Source organism: Theropithecus gelada, chromosome 9 (assembly GCF_003255815.1).
Source record: "Theropithecus gelada isolate Dixy chromosome 9, Tgel_1.0, whole genome shotgun sequence".
Lineage (NCBI taxonomy): Eukaryota > Metazoa > Chordata > Mammalia > Primates > Cercopithecidae > Theropithecus > Theropithecus gelada.
Window position 1 is genome coordinate 14,567,021 of NC_037677.1, and position 23,290 is coordinate 14,590,310.

Genomic DNA, 23,290 nt, shown 5'->3' on the forward strand with positions numbered 1-23,290 from the left:
AAAAAAAAAAAAAATTAGCCAGGCGTGGTGACGGGCACCTGTAATCCCAGCTACTCGGGAGGCTGAGGCAGGAGAATGGCGTGAACCCGGGATGCGGAGCTTGCAGTGAGCTGACATCGTGCCACTGCACTCCAGCCTGGGCAATAGAGCGAGACTCTGTCTCATAAATAAATAAATAAAAATGAAATAAAACATATTACTCATTTTTCAAGTAGCACTGATTCTGTAAGAATTGACCAGATTTAAAAAATATGATTTCCAAAGGCAAAATCAGGTCTTTTGAAAAAGTGTTCTGTTGTTTGACATGTTAAAGTTTCAGCATTTTGATAAGTTTAAATTCGAAAGGGAAATTCAATCATGTGTAGCATTATTGGTAAAACTGTGAAAAAAACTTTCAAGGATGTTATGTTCATTCTGTAAAAACAAATGTCAAAAATGTTTATCTATTTATAAATAGTGGTTAGAAGTACACAGCGTTGCCGAGGCGGGCGGGTGGATCACGAGATCAGGAAATCGAGACCATCCTGCCTAACACGGTAAAACTCTGTTCTCTACTAAAAATACAAAAAATCAGCCAGGCGCGGTGGCAGGCGCCTGTAGACCCAGCTACTCACGAGGCTGAGGCAGGAGAATGGCGTGAACCCGGGAGGCGGAGCTTGTAGTGAGCCGAGATCGCAGCACTGCACTCCAGGCTGGACGACAGAGCGAGACTCCGGCTCAAAAAAAAAAAAAAAAAAAAAAAAGTACACAGCGTTTTCACATCATTTTATTTATTTTTTGTTATGAGTCTTATGCTTAGACAAGTCAAAAGGGGAATAGGAATGAAAGGCCTGGCAAAGAAAGATATAAACCAATAATTTTTAGAAAATAAATATATGTACAAAAGTGCCTTCTGGTTCTAAGAATCATATGACATGCAGTGTTTGAGATGTTCATCTATATCTTAAAATAAATTCATCATTTGAGTTCTGCAGTCTATAGCATCTCTAGAACTTCACAAACCTTGAGAAAAAAAAAATAGCTCCTCAAGACAGTTTTAAAAACAATGTAATACAGGTTTTACTTACTCAAGACAATCCAGTGTTCCTATCCAGAAAGAGGGCTGAGACCCATTAACTTCGAAGAGCTAAATTGTAGTGAAGTTGTTTAAAACCATCCACTCTTTCTTAATTCAACTGCAAATTCAGTATTGTATTACAAACAAGACCACTGAATAAACAACGCTGCAAGCACACAAAGGTTATTAGTAACTAAGTCTTTCGAAATCACTATCTGTTACTGAGAAAAGCAAACCTAGTGAAAAATAACCCATTACAAATTTAAATACCAGAGGCTGGTAGAGTAAGTAAAAGACAAGCACTTCCCTGACTGAACACTAGAGAGCGCTCTGAATCACAAGTTCCTATAGATGGACTAAGAGTAAAGAATCCGCCAGCTTATACATACATCGTCCATTTCTCACCAGGCGCGTGCAGAGACGGCCTCAGTAGGAGGCTCGATCTTACCACTAAGCTGGCCAGACAACTCCCGAGTTCTGTTCATGCATTACAGTTTCGTGACGTGTCTCCCTCTTCAAGCAGATACCCACTTCAAAAGAAATGATAAAGTAGGGCTAACAAGAAAAGCTATTCAGTCTAAAAGGGAGCTTGGAGGCAGAGGCAGAGGCAGTGGTGAGCCAGTTAACTCTAAATCTGTCAGCAGCATTTTACAAAACAGAAAGGAACTGACTAAATCACAACATGACTCGGAACTGACGTCAATGTGCACCTCGCTTGGAGTTTAACTTTTCCACTTCCCCTGCTGAAACACGATTCCAGGAAATGTAATGACATCAGCCCTTTGAACTCAATTAGCTGAACAGACCATTTTAAATACAGGAGGAAAGAAACAAGTAGGCACATAAACATCCATAACACGCGGGTTTTTCCTATTCTGTTTGGAGCTGCATTTGCCCACAGTAACGAAATCAGAACGTGAACAGTATATACTGTATGTTTAACCTGCGGCTAGATTGAATTTGCAACAGGTTGCAGATGAAGTAACAGCTTATTTTAGTAGGGCAGAATGGTACGCACATGAAAGAGAGACACAGAGATGCAGGGGAGGAAGAGAAGGGAAGAGAAGAGGGGAGGAAGGGAGGAGGGGAAGGGGGGAAGGGGGAGGAGGGGAGGGAGGACAGAGGGAGGAAGAGAGGATTAGTGCCTCAGTCAAGCAAGCAATAGAATATTGAGCAAAGAAACAATCACACTAAGATGCCCTAACAAAGTGAGCTGAATATATATAGATGTGTATTTCAAAAAAGTCTTAAACCTAAGTGACTAGGAGAGTAACACTTTCTGAAACACTCAGATGTTCCTGAATACTTCCTAAACTTCAAAACAATCTGCAGAATTAACTGAAACCCCTCTTTAACATTCTTACCTGTGTCATCTCCAGTTACAGCCATAATAGGCTTCTGCAGACAGAACTGTCTTGTTTCCTCTACCACAGTTCAACATAAAGTGTTCCAAATTAGCAAGCATGTGCAGGATAAGCAGGAGGACTGACATCACAATGACATCACTAGCCTATCACTGCCATCAATTTGCTTTGTCACAGGCGAGCTCACTGAAACCCCAGCCCTATAAAAACTCTTCCTGTAATAAACCATCTTAATGCTCTTGTTTCTCATTTTTACATAGAAATCTGTTTGAGGTGGGCTCTGGAATAATAATAATACTACTACTACTACTAATAATAATAATGTTTCTTTTAGCACTAAAAGTTACATGATTGTATCTTACAGGGCTACTTCTTTATTATTGTTGTGTCCAAGGTTTCTAGGTAAACATAGTGAGAATAAACGCTATATATTTTCCTAACTTATAGGAGGAAAAAAACACTTGGAGATTTAAACTTTGGGGATTAAAAAAAAAAAAAAAACCACATTGATTATCAGGAAAGAAATACCGTATTCCATAGTCACTTCTAAATTCACCAAGAAATATCCAGCCACCTGTGTTTACTTAACACATTTTAATTTGCTGAGCTATTTGCTACACCATCAAAAAATCCAACTCTTCCTAAGGTGATACAGAATTTGCTACTTTCACTTGAAGGGAGTAGATAATGAAATTTTTAAAATTCATTGTGCCAATGGAGCAAGTATTATGTAGTATTCCCCCATAACTACTAGACTGAATCACATGAACTTGCTGATATTTGACCTTTTGGCCCACAAAAATAGCAGTTTCATGTTGATTCAACCTAATACATTGTTTTACCAGATTAAACCAACCTGAAAAGACTTTTGTGATTTTTTAAAATTCATAAATAAATCAAAATTACTATTTATACATTTTTTTTAAATGTCAAATTTTATTTGGATCACTTAATGAAGGCTCAGCACATAGTAAGCTGGATCATGGTAGAAAATTCAGTGATTATAAGGTTAGACACAAAAATGGGCAAATGTTCAACCGTAGAACAGACCATAGCCTGGAAAAAAATTATTGGCATTTCCACTGCAAAAAAATAAGTGACATGCCACTGAGACCTTTTGTCTTTTTTTTTTTTTTTGCGACAAAGTCTCGCTATTCTCCCCCAGGCTGGAGTGCAAAGGTGCGGTCTCGGCTCACTGCAACCTCTGCCTCCCGGGTTCAAATGATTCTCCTGCCTCAGCCTCCCGAGTAGCTGGGATTACAGGTGCCCACCACGGCTGGCTAATTTTTGTATTTTTAGTAGAGACGGGGTTTCACCACGTTAGCCAGGCTGGTCTCGAACTCCTTACTTCAGGTGATCTGCCCACCTCAGCCTCCCAAAGTGCTGGGATTACAGGCGTGAGACACGGCGCCTGGCCGACCTTTTGTTTTTATCAGTGAGTTGTACAAAGCCCTTTCCCCTTGTACGATTAGAATTCAACCCAACCTTATGTCAATGAAAGGACATCCCACCACATTTTAGCTGTATTTAATTTAATCATCTTCCAGTAAAGGTAAGGACTGTACACCTCAGATGCTCAGGAGGTAAAGTTTCAGGGGGTGTCCACGTTTCTAGTAATTCTCCAGGATACCTGACAAGGGGGCTAGGGTTTCAATTCAGCTGAAGATATACTGGCTGAGTAAGAAAGCCTGGATGGTCACCTAGACCTAGATATCAACCCCAATATGGGGCTCCAGCAGGGACTCTTTGCTGTCCCAGCCACACCTGAGGGTTTGGGCCCAAGAATGCTTAGGAAATTTTATTTCAAATTTCAGAAAATCAGTAAGAAATTGATTTTTACGTCAGCATTCCTTTAAATTGGCACATAGATGCTCAATAAATACTGGTGTGAAAAAAAAGTCAAGGAAGGAAAGAAAGAAGGGAAATGGGTTGCTTAGTTGATTACTGCTCTTAGTAAAGTTTTAATATATTCCCTGGACCAGTTAATCTCACATGGAACAAATCACACATGGAACAAATCACATTTTCAGAGGAAGAATATTTCATTTTCATTTGGTAAATGCTTACTGAATTATCACATGCCAAGGTCTGTGCTAGGTATTTGTCCAAATAGAACTTACCATCTACCAAGACACACAGAACCACAATACAACATGATGTGTGCCCAAGGAAGTACAGCAGGAACTCACAGGGGGTTGCCTAAGCCAGATGTGGAGGATAGGCAAGGCTTCCTGGAGGAAGAATCATTTAAGGTGAAACAGGAGTAGGGCATACAATCAGGGAAAGTATTCTTATCAGGCAATCAGTATGTGTGCAGGTGGCCCTGGAGGGAGAGAGCCTATTCCAGGAAATGAAATAAAGAGCTGTATTACAAAAGAGGGAGAAATGGAGAGGTAGGCAGCTATTAAAGAAAGCACGGCTTTGATTAAGCAAAGATTTGGGCCACATGAAAGATTTGGGGCTTTGTCTAAACAGGTCACAGACATTTATGGATGCTTTTGAGAGGATGCTATAGACTGAATGTTTGTATCCCTGCCCAATTTCCTCTGTTGAAATCCTAACTTCCAATGCAATAGTATTTGGAGGTGGGACCTCTGAGAGGTGATAAGGTCATGAGGGTGGCACCCTTGTGAACAGGATTAATGCCCTTATAAAAAAGACCCCAGATGCCAGGTGCCGGTGTTTACGCCTGTGATTGTAGCACTTTGGGAGGCCGAGATGGGGGGATAACCTGAAGTCAGGAGTTCGAGACCCAGCCTGGCCAACATGGTGTAACCCCATCTCTATTAAAAATACAAAAATTAGTTGGGCGTGGTGGTACATGCCTGTAATCTCAGCTACTTGGGAAGCCGAGGCAGGAGAAATGCTTGAGCCCAGGAGACAGAGGTTGCAGTGAGCCGAGATCACACCACTGCATTCCAACCACTGCACTCCAGCTTGGCCAACAGAGTGAGACTCTGTCTCAAAAAAAAAAAAAAGAAAGAAAAGAAAAGAAAAACAGTGCAATGCAGTAATGGAGATGTTGGGGGCAAGAAGCTGCGGTTTTTAAGAAGTATCAGTGGCTCCCAGAATCACTGTGAGGAATGAAGAGTCTAGCTGAATTTTCAGGAACAATTCCCAAAAAACTGAGCCAAGAAAGGTGCTGCTGCCTCTGGCATGATTAGGAGGATCAGAAAGCTATTCCACAATAGCCAGCTTCTGGTGGCTGCTGGAGACTGCAGCCCACAGGGGTAGCCTGGGTCAGTGGGACAGCACCCAGGCCAGGGCCAGGACAGAGGGGCGTGGAGTGGCAGAAGCATGTATGGTTCAGCCAGGGATAAGAATCTACACAGTGACTTTGAGTGGAGACTGGGGAGAATATGGGACAACATCCAGGTTTCTGGCATCAAGCACCAGGTGGGATAGCAGTGGTTGGTCACTGAAGATAGGAACAGCGAGTTTCAGGGATTTTGTATCAGAGGTATGTGTGGGCCATCTAAGGAACCAGCTGGAGTCAGGACATAGTCACAGTGAACTGAAGCCAGGGTGGGAGGGAGTCCTTCATGGAGGGAGCTCAGCAGGAAGAGGGTGGGGGAGCGAGCGTGAAGATCACTGAAACACTCAGGACAGGGGCAGGGGAAGCTTCGCCCAGCAACGAGACTGACAGAGAAGCAGCAGAGAGAGAAGAGCAAGGAGGACACAGTCTCAGGAAGCGGAGGAAGCAGAAGTTGACAGTGTTAAATACTGCTGAGGCATCAGCCAAGACAGGCACTGAGAATCCACAAAGAAGCTGACACAGCCCTTCAGTGAGATGAAGGCAGAAGGCGGGCAGGCAACACTGCCACTAAGTTCAGGAAGACAAGAATGCCCACTGGCCTTGCTGCGTTTAAACTGCAGCTCCTGGCCATGATTATTTAAGGAAAAGAAAAAAAAGAAAAGAGGAATAAAGATTGGAAGGAAGGAAATAAAACATCACTATTTGTATAAACATTCACATAGGATCACAGACCGATTCACAAAGAATCAGTAAATTATTAGAATTAGAGTTTAGCAAAGTTAATAGATAAAAGATCGACTTAAAATAATCTGTATTTCTCTACACCAGCAACAATAAGAAAATACAATAAAAAATAAGGTATCATTGTAACGGCAACAAAACCCATCAAGTATTTAGGAACCAACTGAAGAAAAAATATGCAAGACCTCCATGAAGAAAAATGTTCAACTGTTGAAAGTAGTAAAATGAGATCTGAATAAACAAGACATTCTATGGTTTGGGATAGGTCAATTTAACATTATGCAGCTGTCCCTAAATTAAATGTAGTCTCAGCCGGGCGCAGTGGCTCACGCCTGTAATCGCAGCACTTTGGGAGGCCGAGGCGGGCGGATCATGAGGTCAGGAGATCCAGACCATCCTGGCTAATACGATGAAATCCCTCTCTACTAAAAATACAAAAAAATTAGTTGGGCGTGGTGGCGGGTGCCTGGAGTCCCAGCTACTCAGGAGGCTGAGGCAGGAGAATGGCGTGAACCCGGGAGGCAGAGCTTGCAGTGAGCGGAGATTGCACCACTGCACTCCAGCCTGAGCAACAGAGCGAGACTCTGTCTCAAAAAACAAAACAAAACAAAATTAATGCAGTCTCATCATTGGTTTTATTATTATTATTATTACTACTACTTAGAAACTCAAACTTATTCCAAATGCATATGAAAGAATAATAGTGCACAAAAAGCTAACCCTCCATCAAACTGAGAAAAAAGACAAGGGGAACTTGTTCTATGAGATAACAAACACGTATGGCACTGGCATTCAGAAAAAGATGAATCAGACAGAAGACGGGCCAGATCCACGTGCACAAGCAAACCTACTGTCTAATTAAGGCTTCCCCATTCACCAATGAGGAAACAACAAACCCTTGGGAATGGCTCCATATAAGTTAAAAATGAATTCCCACCAAATACTATATACAGAAGTGAAGCCCAGATACATTAAAGACATAAATGTGAAAGGTAAAACCATAAAGCAAATAGAAAAAAATGTGGAAAAATATCTTTGTGACTTGTGAAGAAAAGTAATTTTTTTTTTTTTTTTAGATGGAGTCTCACACTCTCGCCCAGGCTGGAGTGCAGTGGCACCATCTCTGCTCACTGCAAGCTCCGCCTGCTGGGTTCACGCCATTCTCCTGCCTCAGCCTCCCGAGTAGCTGGAACTACAGGCGCCCGCCATCACGCTCAGCTAATTTTTTGTATCACGAGGATCACAAGCGCAGGAGATCAAGGCCATCCTGGCTAACACAATGAAACCCTGTCTCTACTAAAAATACAAAAAAAATGAGCCGGGCGTGGTGGCGGGCGCCTATAGTCCCAGCTACTCGGGAGGCTGAGGCAGGAGACTGGTGTGAACCTGGGAAGGTGGAGGTTGCAGTGAGCCGAGATCGCACTGCTGCACTCCAGCCTGGGCAACAGAGCAAGACTCCGTCTCAAAAATAAATAAATAAATAAATAAAATAAACAAATAAATTTAAAAAAAAAATTAGTGCTAAATCCTGAATCCTAAGCAAATGGACCAAAAGGAACAGAATTCAATTAAAACACAGGAGTTTTTAAAGCTATATTAAATACATCTATTATAGTTATCATAAGCACAACTGAATTAAATTAAAATAATGTATATCGCAAATCCAGTTGAAATAGTTGAAATCTCAGGTAACCCTAAAAGCTTAGGGCTACATCTCAACTTTTATTTCACTACTGACAGCTTCCATAAGAACTAGAATGGATACCTCAGAATTCAAACATACTAAGAACCATCAAAAAAACAAACAAAAAACAAAAAACCCCAAAGTCAGCATTTGTTTTGAAATGAGTTACCTAGAAATTAGACTTGAAAGTAACCGCTGGGGAAAAACTCAAATTTGGGGCATCACAGCCTGAATACTTAAATTGTCACAGATTAGGTAATATAAATCTATTAGGTACAACATTTGCACCCCCAAATGAAGGATATTTACTTAATTTAAAAATTCATTCATGTGGCTGGGCACCGTGGCTCATGCCTGTAATCCCAGCACTTTAGGAGGCTGAGGACTTCACTTGAGGTCAGGAGTTCAAGACCAGCCTGCCCAACGTGGTGAAACCCCGTCTCTACTAAAAATACAAAAATTAGCCAGGCGTGGTGGCACATGTCTGTAATCCCAGATCCTTGGGAAGCTGAGGCAGAAGAATCGCTTGAACCCAGGAGGCAGAGGTTGCAGTGAGCCGAGATCACACCACTGCACTCCGGCCTGGGCACCAGAGTGAGAGTCCATCTCAAAAACAAAACAAAACAAAACAAAAAATTCATTCATGTTTCTCTCTCTCTTTTTCTGTCATGCTACTCTGAATCTGGCCTTTCTCCAGAGCCAGTAAAACCTGCTAAAAGGTGAAAAATGATAAAACTTAATTTGCTATTTAATGTATTAAAATATCTCTTTTGTAAGCGTTTTTAAGTGCGTCCCAACTCCCCCCTCCATCTACCTTTGATATATTTCAGAAAACTATAAAATCACCAGTCAATGGTGTGATATAGTAATCCATAGGTATTCTAAATGTATTAGATTAATAAAATATACCTTGAACAACAACCTGGCTGCCTAGGGCAAAGAACTGCTGTGTGCCATCAGCTGATTGTGCTGCATACTGTACAATTGTAGCACCTGGTGGAGGAGCTCCTGAATTTGTCATTGTTAATGCCTGCAGTCCCTGAACACCATCAGATCCTGGGTTAGAAATCTGGATTGTTCCACCTTGGGCTATAGCAACTTAACAGAAAAAGAAAAGAAATATTAGAGAATTTCAAGATTTATTTTTAATAATCCCCTACTGGAAGAATATACTCTGGGTCTATTTATTACCATTGCTTCTTTCTCAGCTTACCCTTATTTTCTATGCTGAATTCGTCATGGGACAATACCCTAGGAAAAGCTTATAAACACCTGAAAATAACTGTTTGAGATTCATAGAGCCCATGGAGTGTTCCTACTCCTTAGCATCCAGCTAACTACATCACTCAAGAGGAAGAGTGGAGAAGCAGACAGGGAGAGTCCAGCTTCCTGGTCTTCTCCATTCTCTCAGATGTTTTTCCTTACAAACACCATTCTTCTACCATTTAAAATTCCCATTTAAGGCCAGGTGTGGTGGCTCACACCTGTGATCCCAGCACTTTGGGAGGACAAGGCAGGAGGGCTGCTTGAGCCCAGGAGTTTGAGGCCAGGCTGGGCAACATAGGGAGACCCTGTCTCTAAAAAAAGGAAAGAAAAGAGAAAAATTCCCATTTAATATTACAATTAAAATGAATCTGTACCTTCATTCAGCTAACTACTTTTCTAATTTGTCATCAAAAGAAAGTAGTTTTTAAGAAATATATAGGCCAGGTGCAGTGGCTCACGCCTGTAATCTCAGCACTTTGGGAGGCCAAGGTGGTCAGATCACCTGAGGTCAGGAGTTTGAGACCAGCCTGATCAATATGGTGAAACCCCATCTCTACTAAAGATACAAAAATCAGCCAGGCGTGGTGGCAGGCGCCTGTAGTCCCAGTTACTCGGGAGGCTGAGATAGGAGAATCACTTGAACCCGGGAGGTGGAGGTTGCAGTGAGCTGAGATCATGGTACTGCACTCCAGCTTGGGCAACAGAAACTCCGTTACAAAAGAAAAAAAAATACATACATACAATTATATATATGTTATATATATAACCAACGTATTTTTATATTTATATAAAAATATATAATTATATATGTAATTATATGTCATATGTGTCATATATAACATATATGTTATAAATATACATATATTTATATATAAATTTATATTAAAATATTTTGGTTATAAAGCTCAAGTCTAGAAAAGTGTAATCTTTGCCATTTTGTCTGTCAGGAGAATCCTGAAATATAAAATGTCAAGTTGGAAAGGTCCTTAAAAAGTAACTGTTACTAAAAGGATTTGTGCTACAATATTTATCTCTACCAAGTGTCTCAAATAACTACAGCTAATGGCAACAAATATGAGGTAGATTCCCTTTAAATACTGAGATTTGCCAGTCATGTTTAAAAGTTGACATATTAATGGACTTGAAGCTTCCAAAGAATAACTGATCAAATGTTTTGTTTCAAAAATTTCACTCTAATAGATAAGTATTATTTAAAATATCTGAAAGGTCTGTATATTTTAACATAAAGATTCCAACTGCATGTTTTAAATAGTAGGTATTAAATGGTACCAGAGGCTATGCTTTTTAAAAAATCACATATAAACTACCTAACTAAGCTTTACAACAAAGATTTTAAAAACACATCACCAGAATAATATGACATCTATACATCAAAGTAAATGCCTTACAGTAGCGTAAAGTAGTGTTTAAAATAGACTCTGAATACTTTCAAGTCATTTCCAAACGTTTTTAATAGCATGTAGGCAAAAAAGCACTTAGGTAATAACCTTACATAGGACAAACCTATGAGAATTACGGAAAGAGTAACAACAACAAATTTTCACTTCTTTCACCTAGGGTGCCAGTGTCTACACAGGAAGACAGATTAACATTTTTAAAAAGATTTCCACATGCTGTGTTCTCTGTGTTTTATTTCACTGACAGGCCAGTGTGGCAGAAACTGAAGAGTCAGTTACAGAATGTCAACAGAGCTGAGGCTGAGATACCCTGATGTAACAGCACTTTATCTGGCTCATCTAGAGCAGTATTTTCTGTACATACTTTAAAAACAGGATATTTTTAAACCATGGCTTTCCAAAGATTTCATGGGTTTCAGGATTCAGCCCTCACAGTAAAAGGGTTTGAGGGAGATCTAACTTCTTGTAAGTATGAAAATGTCAAAAGACACTGCTTTCTTGGCCCTTTGTGGCTAGACACGAGTAAATTTTGTATGTTGTCATATATTTCAATGTGTATTTTTCAGTTGATAATTAATTTGATGTCACAGAAATAGTGCTTTAGAAAGAACAGCCTAAGGTCAGGTAACCACGGTGTGTTAGAAGTACAAAGCCTAGGCCGGGCACGGTGGCTCACATCTGTAATCCCAGCACTTTGGGAGGCTGAGGTGGGCAGATCACCTGAGGTCAGGAGTTCAAGACCAGCCTGACCAACATGGAGAAATCCTGTCTCTACTAAAAATACAAGAAATTAGCCAGGCATGGTGGTGCATGCCTGTAATCCCAGCTACTCAAGAGGCTGAGGGAGGAGAATCGCTTGAACCTGGGAGGCAGGGGTTGCAGTAAGCCAAGATCGCGCCATTGCACTCCAGCCTGGACAAGAGTGAAACTCTGTCTCAAAAAAAAAAAAAGGAGGACAAAGCCTAGAACAGAGCAGCCATTCAATAAACAGAATGAATGAATGAATGAATGGCTATCATTTCCTCATGACAGATGGTATTATAAACAACTTAAGCCACCTGTGAATCTAGGAGAGTTAAATGAGGTATGGTTTCAAATTCTAATCATAGAACCTAGTTTTTCAACACCAATGTAATTATCAAGCTTTTAGATCAAGTCAATCTGAGGTGAGAGTAGCCCCCTCAGGGGTAAGAACCCCTAAACAGGTAGATAACAAAGATCTTTACTTTCCTTTTTCTCTTCTTTCTTTTTGATTTACTCATTTCCTTTTTTCTTTCACTAATATTTCCCCACAGTTTGATCAAAAAACTTTGTTTTCACGATATGAACATCAAGAATCTGCTTCTCATTTTATTTTCTGGTGAGGTCATTATATAATTAGATGTGGAAAACAAAAGCTAAACAAACACACACACACCCCTCACACATTGGCTCTAGTGAGAAAACATTTCTACTGATTAAGTCAGGCACGTTTAGCCTCATTTTCATTTTTTATAACAAAGGTGCTCTTGATTTTGTTGTTATCAAATGACAGAGGACCTTCCCATTGAAAATGTTCTCTCTCATCTGACAAGAAACAAGATTTCCCAATGCCTCAGGATCCTGGAAATAGGTTTTATGTGGGCCTGTCTGTATTCAGAGATTTGAGGAGAAAATTGTTTAGGTTTCAAAATATTCAAGGATAGCATAACATGTGCTTTCAATAAACATAAATCAAGGTAGTGAGAAAAAATGATGAAATTAACTGAATGAATTTGGACACATCTTCTATTTTAGCTATTTATTTATTTATTTAAGAGATGGGGGTCTTGCTATGTTGCCCAGGCTGGTCTTAAACTCCTAGACTCAAGTAATCCTTCTGCCTCGGCCTTCTGAGTAGCTGGGACTACAGGCACAAACCACTAAGCCTGGTGATGTTATATACTTCTTATTTATTTATTTATTTATTTTATTCATTTATTTTGAGATGGAGTTTCACTCTTCTCACCCAGGATGAAGTACAATGGTGTGATCTCGGCTCACTGCTACCTCCACCTGCTGGGTTTGAGTGATTCTCCTGCCTCAGCCTACCGAGTAGCTGGGATTACAAGTGTGCGCCACCACACCCAGCTAATTTTGTATTTTTAGTAGAGACAGGGTTTCACCATGTTGGTCAGGCTGGACTCCAACGCCTGACCTCAGGTGATCCGCCCGCCTTGGCCTCCCAAAGTGCTGGGATTACAGGCGTGAACCATCACGCCCAGCCCATGTTATATACTTCTAAACTTAAACTTATACACACGAGCTAATTAAAATACATAAACATGTAAATGTTTATATTTAAAACCACTCTTGTTGCAAATTGCAATGCAAAGATTCATAAATGAAATCTCACTGCATTAACTTTAAAAAGAGCAGTAAACAGACCTTTGTTCCAATGAATTCTCAGGTTTAAATTCAAAGAGTGACCATAAGAGAGTACCTATGAGTACCTGTACCTTAAAAGCCAAGAGGTGCATATAGCAGAAAAAAGACTAAATCATGCTTTAACAAGAATAGCAACACCAAAGTTTAAAAGCCAGAGTTACATTAAGTAGTGCCTTAAAAATTTTTGAAACAGTTGCCCTAAAGAAATGTAAACGTCACTATTAAGAACTGCAACTGGATTAACTTTCAAATGTGTAAGCCTATCATGTTCCAATTCCCTTTATGAAGAAGCTGAATTAGTGTTTATTCATGAGCCTCCTGAGAAATCTGAATTCTTATAAGCAATCCACAAAGTTCACATTTTTCTTTTCATAATGGTGCAGTTTGGATCGACCCACTTACCTTTCGTGTATAAGAATTCCAGAAAGAGGAGTTAATAGAGACTCTAATAAGATTCCTAGTAAAATACAGTAGCAGAAACAGAGACAAGGGTCATTTACGGGGAAAAATATTGAAGTCTTGGGTGATAGTCTTTAATTGGTACAGGAAGAAGTTGGGTATAGTAGGATGGGGGATTTAAGTAACCTTTGTTTCAAGAGAAAATTTAATGAATTAGGAAGCTTCAAACATTTTAATTTCCTCAGTTGCTTTTACAAATTCATTCATTTACTGCGTATCTTAACTGTCTTATGCAGCAAGTAACATTCTTTGTTCATTCTAAGGCTCTCTCTTCTCCTGCCATGTCTCGGGTATATGCTCCTGAGATAAAAGACTTTCTTTGACCAGCATCGCTCAACTGTTATGCAACACACCTATCACTAAGATCTGTACTTCCAGCGAGGATTCTGCAGGTAGAGCTCACTTACTTGGTGTTGTAATAATGGATCCCTGTCTATTTCATGCTAGTTTTCCTATTCCCCAGGGAGTAGCCTATTCCAACTTTCACTTCTTAGTTTCTGTGATAATAGTAAGTCAATATAATAAGGCCAACTTCTGCCAAGTATCTTTCAACTATTAAAAACGTAACTGCTTGTATATGGGAAAACTTGAATACACTTTCTTCAACTTTGATACACATTTAGTTCTTTTAAACACCAGCTAACTCATTATTTCAAATTAAAAATAACTAATAAAATACTAATCTTGGAAAAAAAGAAAAGCAAAGTTTGGGAGAAAGCCATCCATGGATAAAGCTGAAGAATTAAACCTAAAAAAAATTTTTATAATAAAAGGTTATGAAACAGCATGAAAAGGGAAGGTGAAAGGGAAGGAAAAAACATTTACAGCTGAAAGGGAAGGAAAAAACATAGGAAAAGCTCCAGAAATTCTAGTAAAACAAATTCCTCTATTCTAAAAACCAAAGGACACTGGCAATTGTTTCCATTTCTAGACATTCTGCTACAACATTAAAGCACTAATATCTGCTAAGTTAGTTCTATAAGAAATAAGATCAATAAAAATGGATGTTGTGTATGTAAGTATATGTTTACCCTCCAATTAAACGTCTTCTAAAAAGTTTGAATGTTGTTAGTATTCACTTATCAAAGAATTATCTACATAAATGTCACTAAATGTCCCCAAAATGCATTTTTAACAGAGGAAATTCACACTGTGTGAACCAATAAATGGCAATTTTACCTGCAGACTATACACACAGAACTATAAATCCTTATCAAAATAATTTCTAGGATCATACTGTATAGGCTCAAATTAAGAAATCAAAGTAAGAAATAGTCCATGACTTCTTATGTGGCAAATACACAGATGTGCTTTTTTGTTTGTTTGTTGTTTTGAGACAGAGTCTCACTCCACTGCCCAGGCTGGACAGTGCAGTGGTGCAATCATAACTCACTGCAGCCTCAAACTCCTGGTCTCAGGCAATCCTCCCACCTCAGCCTCCTGAGTAGCTGGGATGAGCGCATACCACCACGCCCTGCTAATTTTTAAAATTCTTTTGTAGAGACAGGGTCTCACTCTATTGCCCGGAGTGGTCTCAAAGTCCTGGCCTCAAGCAACCCTCATGTCTAGACCTCCCAAAGTGCTGGGATTACAGGTGGGAGCCATCATACCTGGCCTAAGATCTAATTTCTAAAGATGCAGTTTTCTAGTTCTCCACCAGAATTCCTGACTCGGCTCCTCTCATCCCCCTACAGACACACAGAGTTAAGGTCTAATGCCAGCCCCCTGCTGTGAGCAGGCACCAAGGACACAGGGAATGAAGCCATTGAGGCTGGTTGGAGGGAAAGTTCAATGAACATGAATGAGACAATGGTACACCTAACTTAATTTCTCTGTTTCATGCCAATAGTAGCATGCCTTTTTCCCCCTACTTTTACCCGTTATCTCCTTTGTCTTCACAGGAACCCCAGAGTTTGGCAATTTAGTATTATTCCCACTTCAAAGACTAAAACCTGAGATGTGAATTTAATAAAGCTTCTTACTCTGATCACTGAGTTTGCAAATGGCACAAAGATGGTTCCTTCCCCACATCCTCTCCAGCTTCAACCCCAAACGTTTTCATAATTTCAAATTTTCAGCTAATAATCTAGACAAGTTAACCCTACAGCATCTGCTTCCCTATCAACTTGTAAAGGAATCACTGTTTCTATCAGAACTCCTAAGCAGCATTAGGACATGCCAGAGAAATGTTACGATGACAGCATCTTAGTGGTCTCCAACACTTTGAGAAGTCTTAGTGTCATTTCAGCAGTCACTTCCAACCTTTTCCCTGTCATGACACAAACAGAACATGATGATATGTGTACAGCCCACTGGGGTGAGCAGATGGAGCTGCTCAAGGCCAGGGCTGACCAGCCAGGAGGTGCCAGCAGCTTCTGCCCAGCCCCTCTGGGGACGGAAGGACGAGGCACTCAGCACTCTCATAACCTGCATGCTGTGCTGCAGAGGCTCACCAGCAGGCCTTGCACATTAGCATACTCAGTTTTACAGTTCTAAAACCCACCAGAGATTCCCAGTGTGCCAGACAAAAGAGCATGTAAACGAAAGAAGTAATAAAAAAGTGACAATGTAAACCTCAAGGTCTATTTCTTACAGATGATGGGGAGTTTTCTTTTCCTAACACTGACTTTGGACAAGTCTACTGGGTGCCCTGTAGAAGGTGTGAATATACTACACCCCGGATCTACTAGGTATCATGGTAGGAGTTCCCCTCAATTACCAACAGAGAATGTATTTAATAGTTTACTACTGCAAATCTACCAATGCTATAAGAAAAACTCTAAAAAGCTCCAAAAAAAAATGACTATATAAAGTCTTCTCATATATTAAAAATTATAGCTTGTTTTAGTAGCCAGGACTTAAATTAAGACTTGAGATTTTTTTTCCTTGGTATTGCTACTTTTTAAAGGAAAAACAAAGAATATATCTAAAATCTCCATACCTTAATTGGATAAACACATTATTTAATATCACATATATTCCAGTACCTAAGTAGCTCTTTTTAAAGTCAGAAAACTAAAATCATGAATCTCTTCAACAATATGACTGCTGTCAATATATTCAGTGAATTACTTTGAAGGCCTAAGGTAGCAGAGTTTACAAAACTCACTTTACTTCATATTATAATTACATGGGAAACTGATTTGGACAATTTCCATGGACAATATATACTTCAGAAAGGACAGGAATATCACATTATTCCAGTACCTAAGTGGCTAGCTTAGGATATGTGATATCGCTATCCTTTCTCTTCCTTTTTCTTTTCTTTCTAGCTCTTGGTTTTTACTATTTTTATGTATCAAACATTTTTCATTTGGGAAAAAACTAGTGCTTTAATCAGAGCTAAAAGCACAGAATTAACAGTCCATTAAAATGCACAAGACTGAATGTGAATGTATCTGTTTATTTAGAACTTTTGGTGTGTAAAATTTCAAATAAAATTATCTATCCAATTGCTACAGTTTAAAAACTTAAATCATTTTTCCATTCTCTTTTAGGAAAAACTGTAGCACGAATTAACAGAGAGTAGTGAAACATTGAAAACATACTTTAGAAAACTCTTAGATTGGTAAGTATAGTATGTAATTGTGGGTAACAGAAGCCAACAAGAATGAAATACAGACATTTATGTTTGCATGCATCATAAAGACAACAAAAACAATGTTTTACTAGAGATTAATATAAACATGTAAGTAGGAAAAAATCCTCCCTTTATTTTTACTCCAAATTTTTCTTCTATATTCAGCAGTTAAAATTTTTACTTTTCAAAATTATATGATAGCTCTCAATACAAATATCTCACTTTTTAACATATACTTTCATTCAATGATACAGTTTAGGTATTGATGCACTTAAAAATGGAACAATTTAATGCCAAAACCTGAGTTGCTTCAATATAACTAGAGAAGACTTAAAGCTAGCACTATATCATATCGAATTGCAGCATACATACTGTATTGCCCCGTGCTAGTCTGATATATGCTAGTTGGTACTGCCATGGTAGCAATGTTAGGCAGCGTTCCTTCTTCCTCTGATTTTTCTTCTTCAATCTTGGGAACACCAGGCACATCAGAGGACAGTTCATTCAGTATTTTCCTAAAATATAATTTAACAATGTAAGTCACTAAGATACATGAATGACTCTTAAAACAGAAAAGCTATAAAGGAAGAATTGATTTGATGAATAATTATTCTACTATTTTGGAAAAAGTATCTTTACAGTAGGAAACTTGGTTAACTTACCTATAAGAGGGTCTTCGTGAAAGGATTTCTCTACGTTTATGAGAATCAATTACACCTTCTGATTCTGCAGATTCATCTGTCTCTGCAATTGTTGCTACCTATAATACAAGATTTTCTGAAATGTATCATAAAATATATGTTCTTTTCCCTCATTCAAAAAATTGAGGCTAAGAGTCTGCGTGTGCAGCACTGAGCCAGGCACTGTGGAAGCAACCAAGCAATACAACATGGTGAATCTGCACTAAAGGAGTCTGGCTCAAGAAAGGAAGTGCAGACACAAACATTTCAGTTATAAAACAAACATGTGTGGAAAGTAATGATACGGGTACTATATACTACAGAAATACAAGGGAAGGAGTGGTTGGGATGTCAAATGAGGCATTGCAGCAAAGAACAAAATGTAAAATACCCAAGACCTAAGCTCTCAACCTGAAAGTGCTCCTACGGATCCAGGAGGGAGCCAGCAAGGGGCCAAGGCAGAAGAGAGCTCCTGGATCACACTGCTGTCTCCACTCTCACACAGCTGGCACTGGCGTGAGCTGGGTCTTCACATTAGCCATCAGATAGGCCCAAGACAGAATATTTAAGTAGATAAGCAAGTCAGTAAGCAAGCCTGGGTAAAATTAGGATTTCTATTACAAGGAGTAAGTTAGGGTTTGGTGGTGGTAGGTCTTGAAGATCCAAATAAAGAATTTCTCCTTAAGAGAAAGATCAGAGTTTTAAGCATGATTTCATTTTTCAAGTCAAGTAATAATACAGTGATATGATTATTAAAGAAGTCAGAAAACTAAAACAATGAATCTCTTCAACAACATGACCGCTTTTGATATATTCAGTCAATTATTAACACTTTGAGGGCCTAGGGTAGCAGAGTTTACAAAACTCACTTCATATTGTAAGTACATGGGAAACTGATTTGGATAAAATCAAAAGAGCTTATCAAAATATCAACAATGCAAGCAAGAATATATACTTCCCAAAGTACACGGAGGTGTATATTCACCTTCACATATGACTCCGCATCTTTGCTCATGAACGCCCCACACATAAGCACACACACTCAATCAACAGAACTTACTGAAAAAAATGTTGTTGCCTCAGATAATCATATATCACCACCAAATATTAAGTATTTATCACTTTACACCGGGCTCTCACACATCTGTCATAGAATCATAACAACTCCCTTAGGTGAGGTAGGCTATTAATTTATCTATTTTAGAAAAGGTGAAAATTAAAGTTCATGCAGAGGGATTAAGTATTCTAGGACAAGATCCACTGGCACCTCTTTCTACAAGGACAATTAAATCATTCACTTAACAAAATCCAAACAAAGCCTACTGAATATAAGAGAATACTTTCTTTCAGCTGGGTGCTCTGGCTCAAACCTGTAATCCAGCACTTTGGGAGACTGAGGCAAGAGGATCACTTGAGGCCAGGAGCTCAACACCAACCTGGGTAACATACTGAGAATTCTGTCTCTATTAAATAATAAAAATAATAGACAATACTTTCTTCCAATACCAGCCAGGTTAAAACTCAGTAGAAATATGTAGACCCCAATAAAAGGCATAAAACAAAGAAGAGGTAGGAAAGACTTTCTTGTTTTATAATTAGTGTCAGAAAGAGTTAGAAACTCTTGGAATCAGGGGCCATCACAGGAAAAAAAGATAATGATGAGAATTATTCTTACACTTTTGGGCAACACAGGAGAAGATACCCATGCCACAAAGATAATCAAGCTTTTAACATATGTGAATTTGTCACGTCAGGTATCTTGTTGCCACTCTCATCGTTCTCCTGTGATAAACTACTTGAACACGCGAGAAAAGGACTACACTATGTATACGTGTCTCCCTTTTCCTCACAGATTTTTTTTTGGTCATCAATTAGGTTCAGATAATTTCAGCATTTAAAGGATAATAACTGACCTTAAAAAGGAACAAAAATAAATTCAGTAATTAAGATGCATACTTTAAAAAAATGCATACTTAATAATTTACATCTATTGATGGAAAAAAATGTTTTACCTTCAAGAAATGTTAAGGGTAAAATACATCTCTGGATCACAACCACAATAATAATTATATCTACAAAAGCCAAGGTGTAATCTGAGAGGGATACATCAATAAAATCATCTTACTAAGAATTATGTATACCGAATTTTAAATAAATTTGTATCTACCTACTAAGGTGATTATTCACGAAAACAGCATCAGTACTATAATCTTTATATTACTGTGTTTATCAGACATCTTCTCTGAAGAACCCTCAAAATATTTTTCAGCACCCTTGGGGAGCACCGCTAAATAAATCTGAGTTTGAACACAGAAAACCAATGTGAAGAAGACATGAACTGCTCATCTGCAATTAGTCAGTCCCCAAATGAAGAGCTGACAACAAAGCTGCAGCTCTGAAGTGAAACCTACGTACCTAGCAGGACACAGAGTACCTTATGCAAGGAAAAGAGATTCCTCCAAATATCTAATAAAAAGATTTGTGCATAAAAGCTTCATAAAGAAAAATGATAAATGAATTACTGAAAGAGGAAAAAATGGCTCAAGAAAGTAAAAGAGAAACCATCCGGGAAGGAAGTTAAGCTGAACAGTGTGTATTTGTGGTGACTGAATAACCGACGGCTGTGGTGTCTGAATTACTCCCTGGACATGTATAGTTTGGCCCGAAGGTAACTGCACTAGAATTTCAGCTGGGGAGCCTCTTCCGGTGCCTGATCCAGCTACAGAAACCTGCCAAAACGATCACCATTGAGGATTAAAGTTGGATCTTTTTTGTTATTGTTTTTGCTTATTTTTAAGCAATACCACTCACTAATATGGCTGCCCTACTTCTCTTTATCCTGCTCCTGAGAAATGACAAACCAGCTAGGATACTTACCATCGGGAGGTGGTTACTGTCCTGGAACAGTCATTTTCTGATGTGACAGATATTAAGGAACACGTGCTCCTTATCACTTTTGGTGCCCATACTTCGGTGGCTAAGAATGTTCCAAGCACGAAGTTCTAAAGCAGTTAAACTACCTCACTACGACCTCACGACTACTAACAGTGAAGCCTTTCTTAGGCCAGCATATAAACTATCTTCTCTAACTCCTTCAGAGAAATTGGAGATAGAACTTAAATATGGTTTTTTTTTGTTTTTTTTTTTTGAGACGGAGTCTCGCTTTGCTGCCCAGGCTGGAGTGCAGTGGTATGATCTCGGCTCACTGCAAGCTCCGCCTCCCAGGTTCAAGCCATTATCCTGCCTCAGCCTCCTGAGTAGCTGGGACTACAGGCGCCCACCACCATGCTGGGCTGATTTTTTTATTTTTAGTAGAGACAGGGTTTCATTGTGTTAGCCAGGATGGTCTCGATCTCCTGACCTTGTTATCTGCCCGCCTTGGTCTCCCAAAGTGCTGGAACTACAGGCATGAGCCACCGCGCCTGGCCAGTGCATTATTTTTATTAAATGTGTGACATACGATATTCTAGTGTTACTCTAGATGTAAGCTGATGCTTTGATTCTAGACTGATAAAAATCACAGTCACTGTTATGCCCTTATAACCACTAAAAAGGCATAGGCTGAAGAAATTCCAGGACCTTTCAAGCCCCTGGTGTCTCTGACCCAGAGAAAGCTCATGCCTTCAAGGCTGGTGAGGCCTCTGGATACTTTTCGTCTCCCTAGCTCAAGCATCCAGAGAGGCCAGAACTATCACTTAGCTTTGGGTAGAGATCAGTACAACAGCCATCTTCTCACTACTTCCCTGAGTTCCTTCAACAGAGATCCCTACCAGAAAGCATGATACTACCACTCCTCTAGACTCAAAACCTGCCAGGTTTTCTAATTAGTAAACACCTCTGTCCTATAGGCCAGCATAATTTCAGAAACTTTGACTCATTTTACTAAGATTCACTATTCATTATGACTTACTCAAGAGTCAAAGACTTTGGAAATAAGTCACCAGTGTCTATCATGTGCAGTTAGTAGAACCACAGGATCTAAAACAATTTTTCAAGGAAGATTTTGTGTGTGACTTCACTTTGAGGAACACCAATGATTTCCAACTTATATTAATACCTGAAAATAATTATTAAAAACTGTGTTTATAACAAATAACTAAGATTTATTTACAATATCATTCCCTTGGAAAACAAACTTCTCTGGCAATCCAAAAGTTAAAACATGTTTTATCCGTCAAGAGAACCTAGGTGTTGAGCATTGTACTAGGTGCACTAGTAGAAAGTAGAATAAAACTAGCACCTAAGAAACAACGGCACGCCGAATAGTATAGAACTAATTGCTCCACTTTAGAGGCCTTGAATATCATAGGAGTATAGAATAGAAAGATCAGTATGGGCCCAAACAGTAAGTGAGGGCTTTGTGTAGGTGCCAGAGCGTGAGTGAAGGCTTGATCTAAACCTAGATAACAGTTGGACAGATAGTGAGAAACCAGGACAGAGGCAACCAATACGTAGCCTACAGGGAAAATTCAGCTCACTTACCCCCAGAGTATTATCGTCCAGTTTAGATTCCAGGGAAAAGAAAAACATCATCCCATTATGGAACCAGTAGATTTAACAACTACAAGTTTTAAAACATGAGATTTATTCTACAAATGTTTCCAGCACAAAAGGCAACTCTGTATGAATTATAAAAAGGCAGCCACCTCTAAGGTGACTAACTCCCAAAAGATAACTCTTTCTCCTCACAACTAATTCTCAAATATTTTAGTCTCAGGGCATCTTTACACTCTTAAAAATTACTGATGACCTCAAAGAGCTTTTGTTTCTGTGATTCATATTCAGTAGAGGGCTGGTAAACACTTAATAACTAGATCTTAAGAAGGAGGAACACTGACTTGTGGTGTTTGCTCATTTCTGTGACGTAAATACTCCTACTATGGCTGATTTCAAGTTGCCAATGGATGACATTGAACACAAAGCCGGATAAAGATTATACAATTGGCTTTCACTGGTACAAGCCAGCTGTGCACACTACTGGTTATATCTGTTGATATTTAACATATTGGAAATTAAAACAGAAATTTAAAAAATACTTAGTAACTCATTTTAAAATAATATATGCTACCATAAATAACATTTTATGAAAAATGATTATATTTTCAAAAAAATGAGAAAAGTAGCACTATTTTACATTTTTACAAATTATTTTAAGGTCAGATTTAACTGAAGACAGCTAGATTCTCATATCTACTTCTACACTGAATCTGTTGTAATATGTTGTTTTAGTTGGTATATGAAGAAAATCTGGGCCTCACATAGACTCATGTTAGAAAAAGGGAGGAATATTATAATAGTGGCTGTAGAAAATCATGGATATTCTTCATCGATACACCAAAACTTGACAACTGGTTGTCTCTTAAGGGTTAATTGCAATGT

The 23,290-nt window shown here is 39.0% G+C and overlaps 1 protein-coding gene across 29 annotated transcripts in view; it reads right to left on the reverse strand.

Moving 5' to 3' along the window:
- CREM (cAMP responsive element modulator) overlaps positions 1–23,290 on the reverse strand; it is an 87,856-nt gene that overhangs the window by 15,614 nt on the left and 48,952 nt on the right. For 5 of the 29 annotated variants that reach the window (XM_025396681.1, XM_025396692.1, XM_025396691.1 and 2 more), the window contains 2 exons: positions 17,894–17,991; positions 17,604–17,746 (listed from right to left, as the gene is read on the reverse strand). The exons of 3 other annotated variants lie outside the window; for them this stretch is intronic. In XM_025396681.1, coding sequence (XP_025252466.1) covers positions 17,604–17,746; positions 17,894–17,991 — 241 coding nt within the window. Of the gene's footprint in view, positions 1–1,067; positions 1,762–2,421; positions 2,510–9,011; positions 9,201–17,034; positions 17,747–17,893; positions 17,994–20,495; positions 20,641–20,788; positions 20,902–23,290 lie in introns of those variants that run through there. 21 more of the 29 variants (XM_025396698.1, XM_025396690.1, XM_025396708.1 and 18 more) reach the window with 14 other exon arrangements.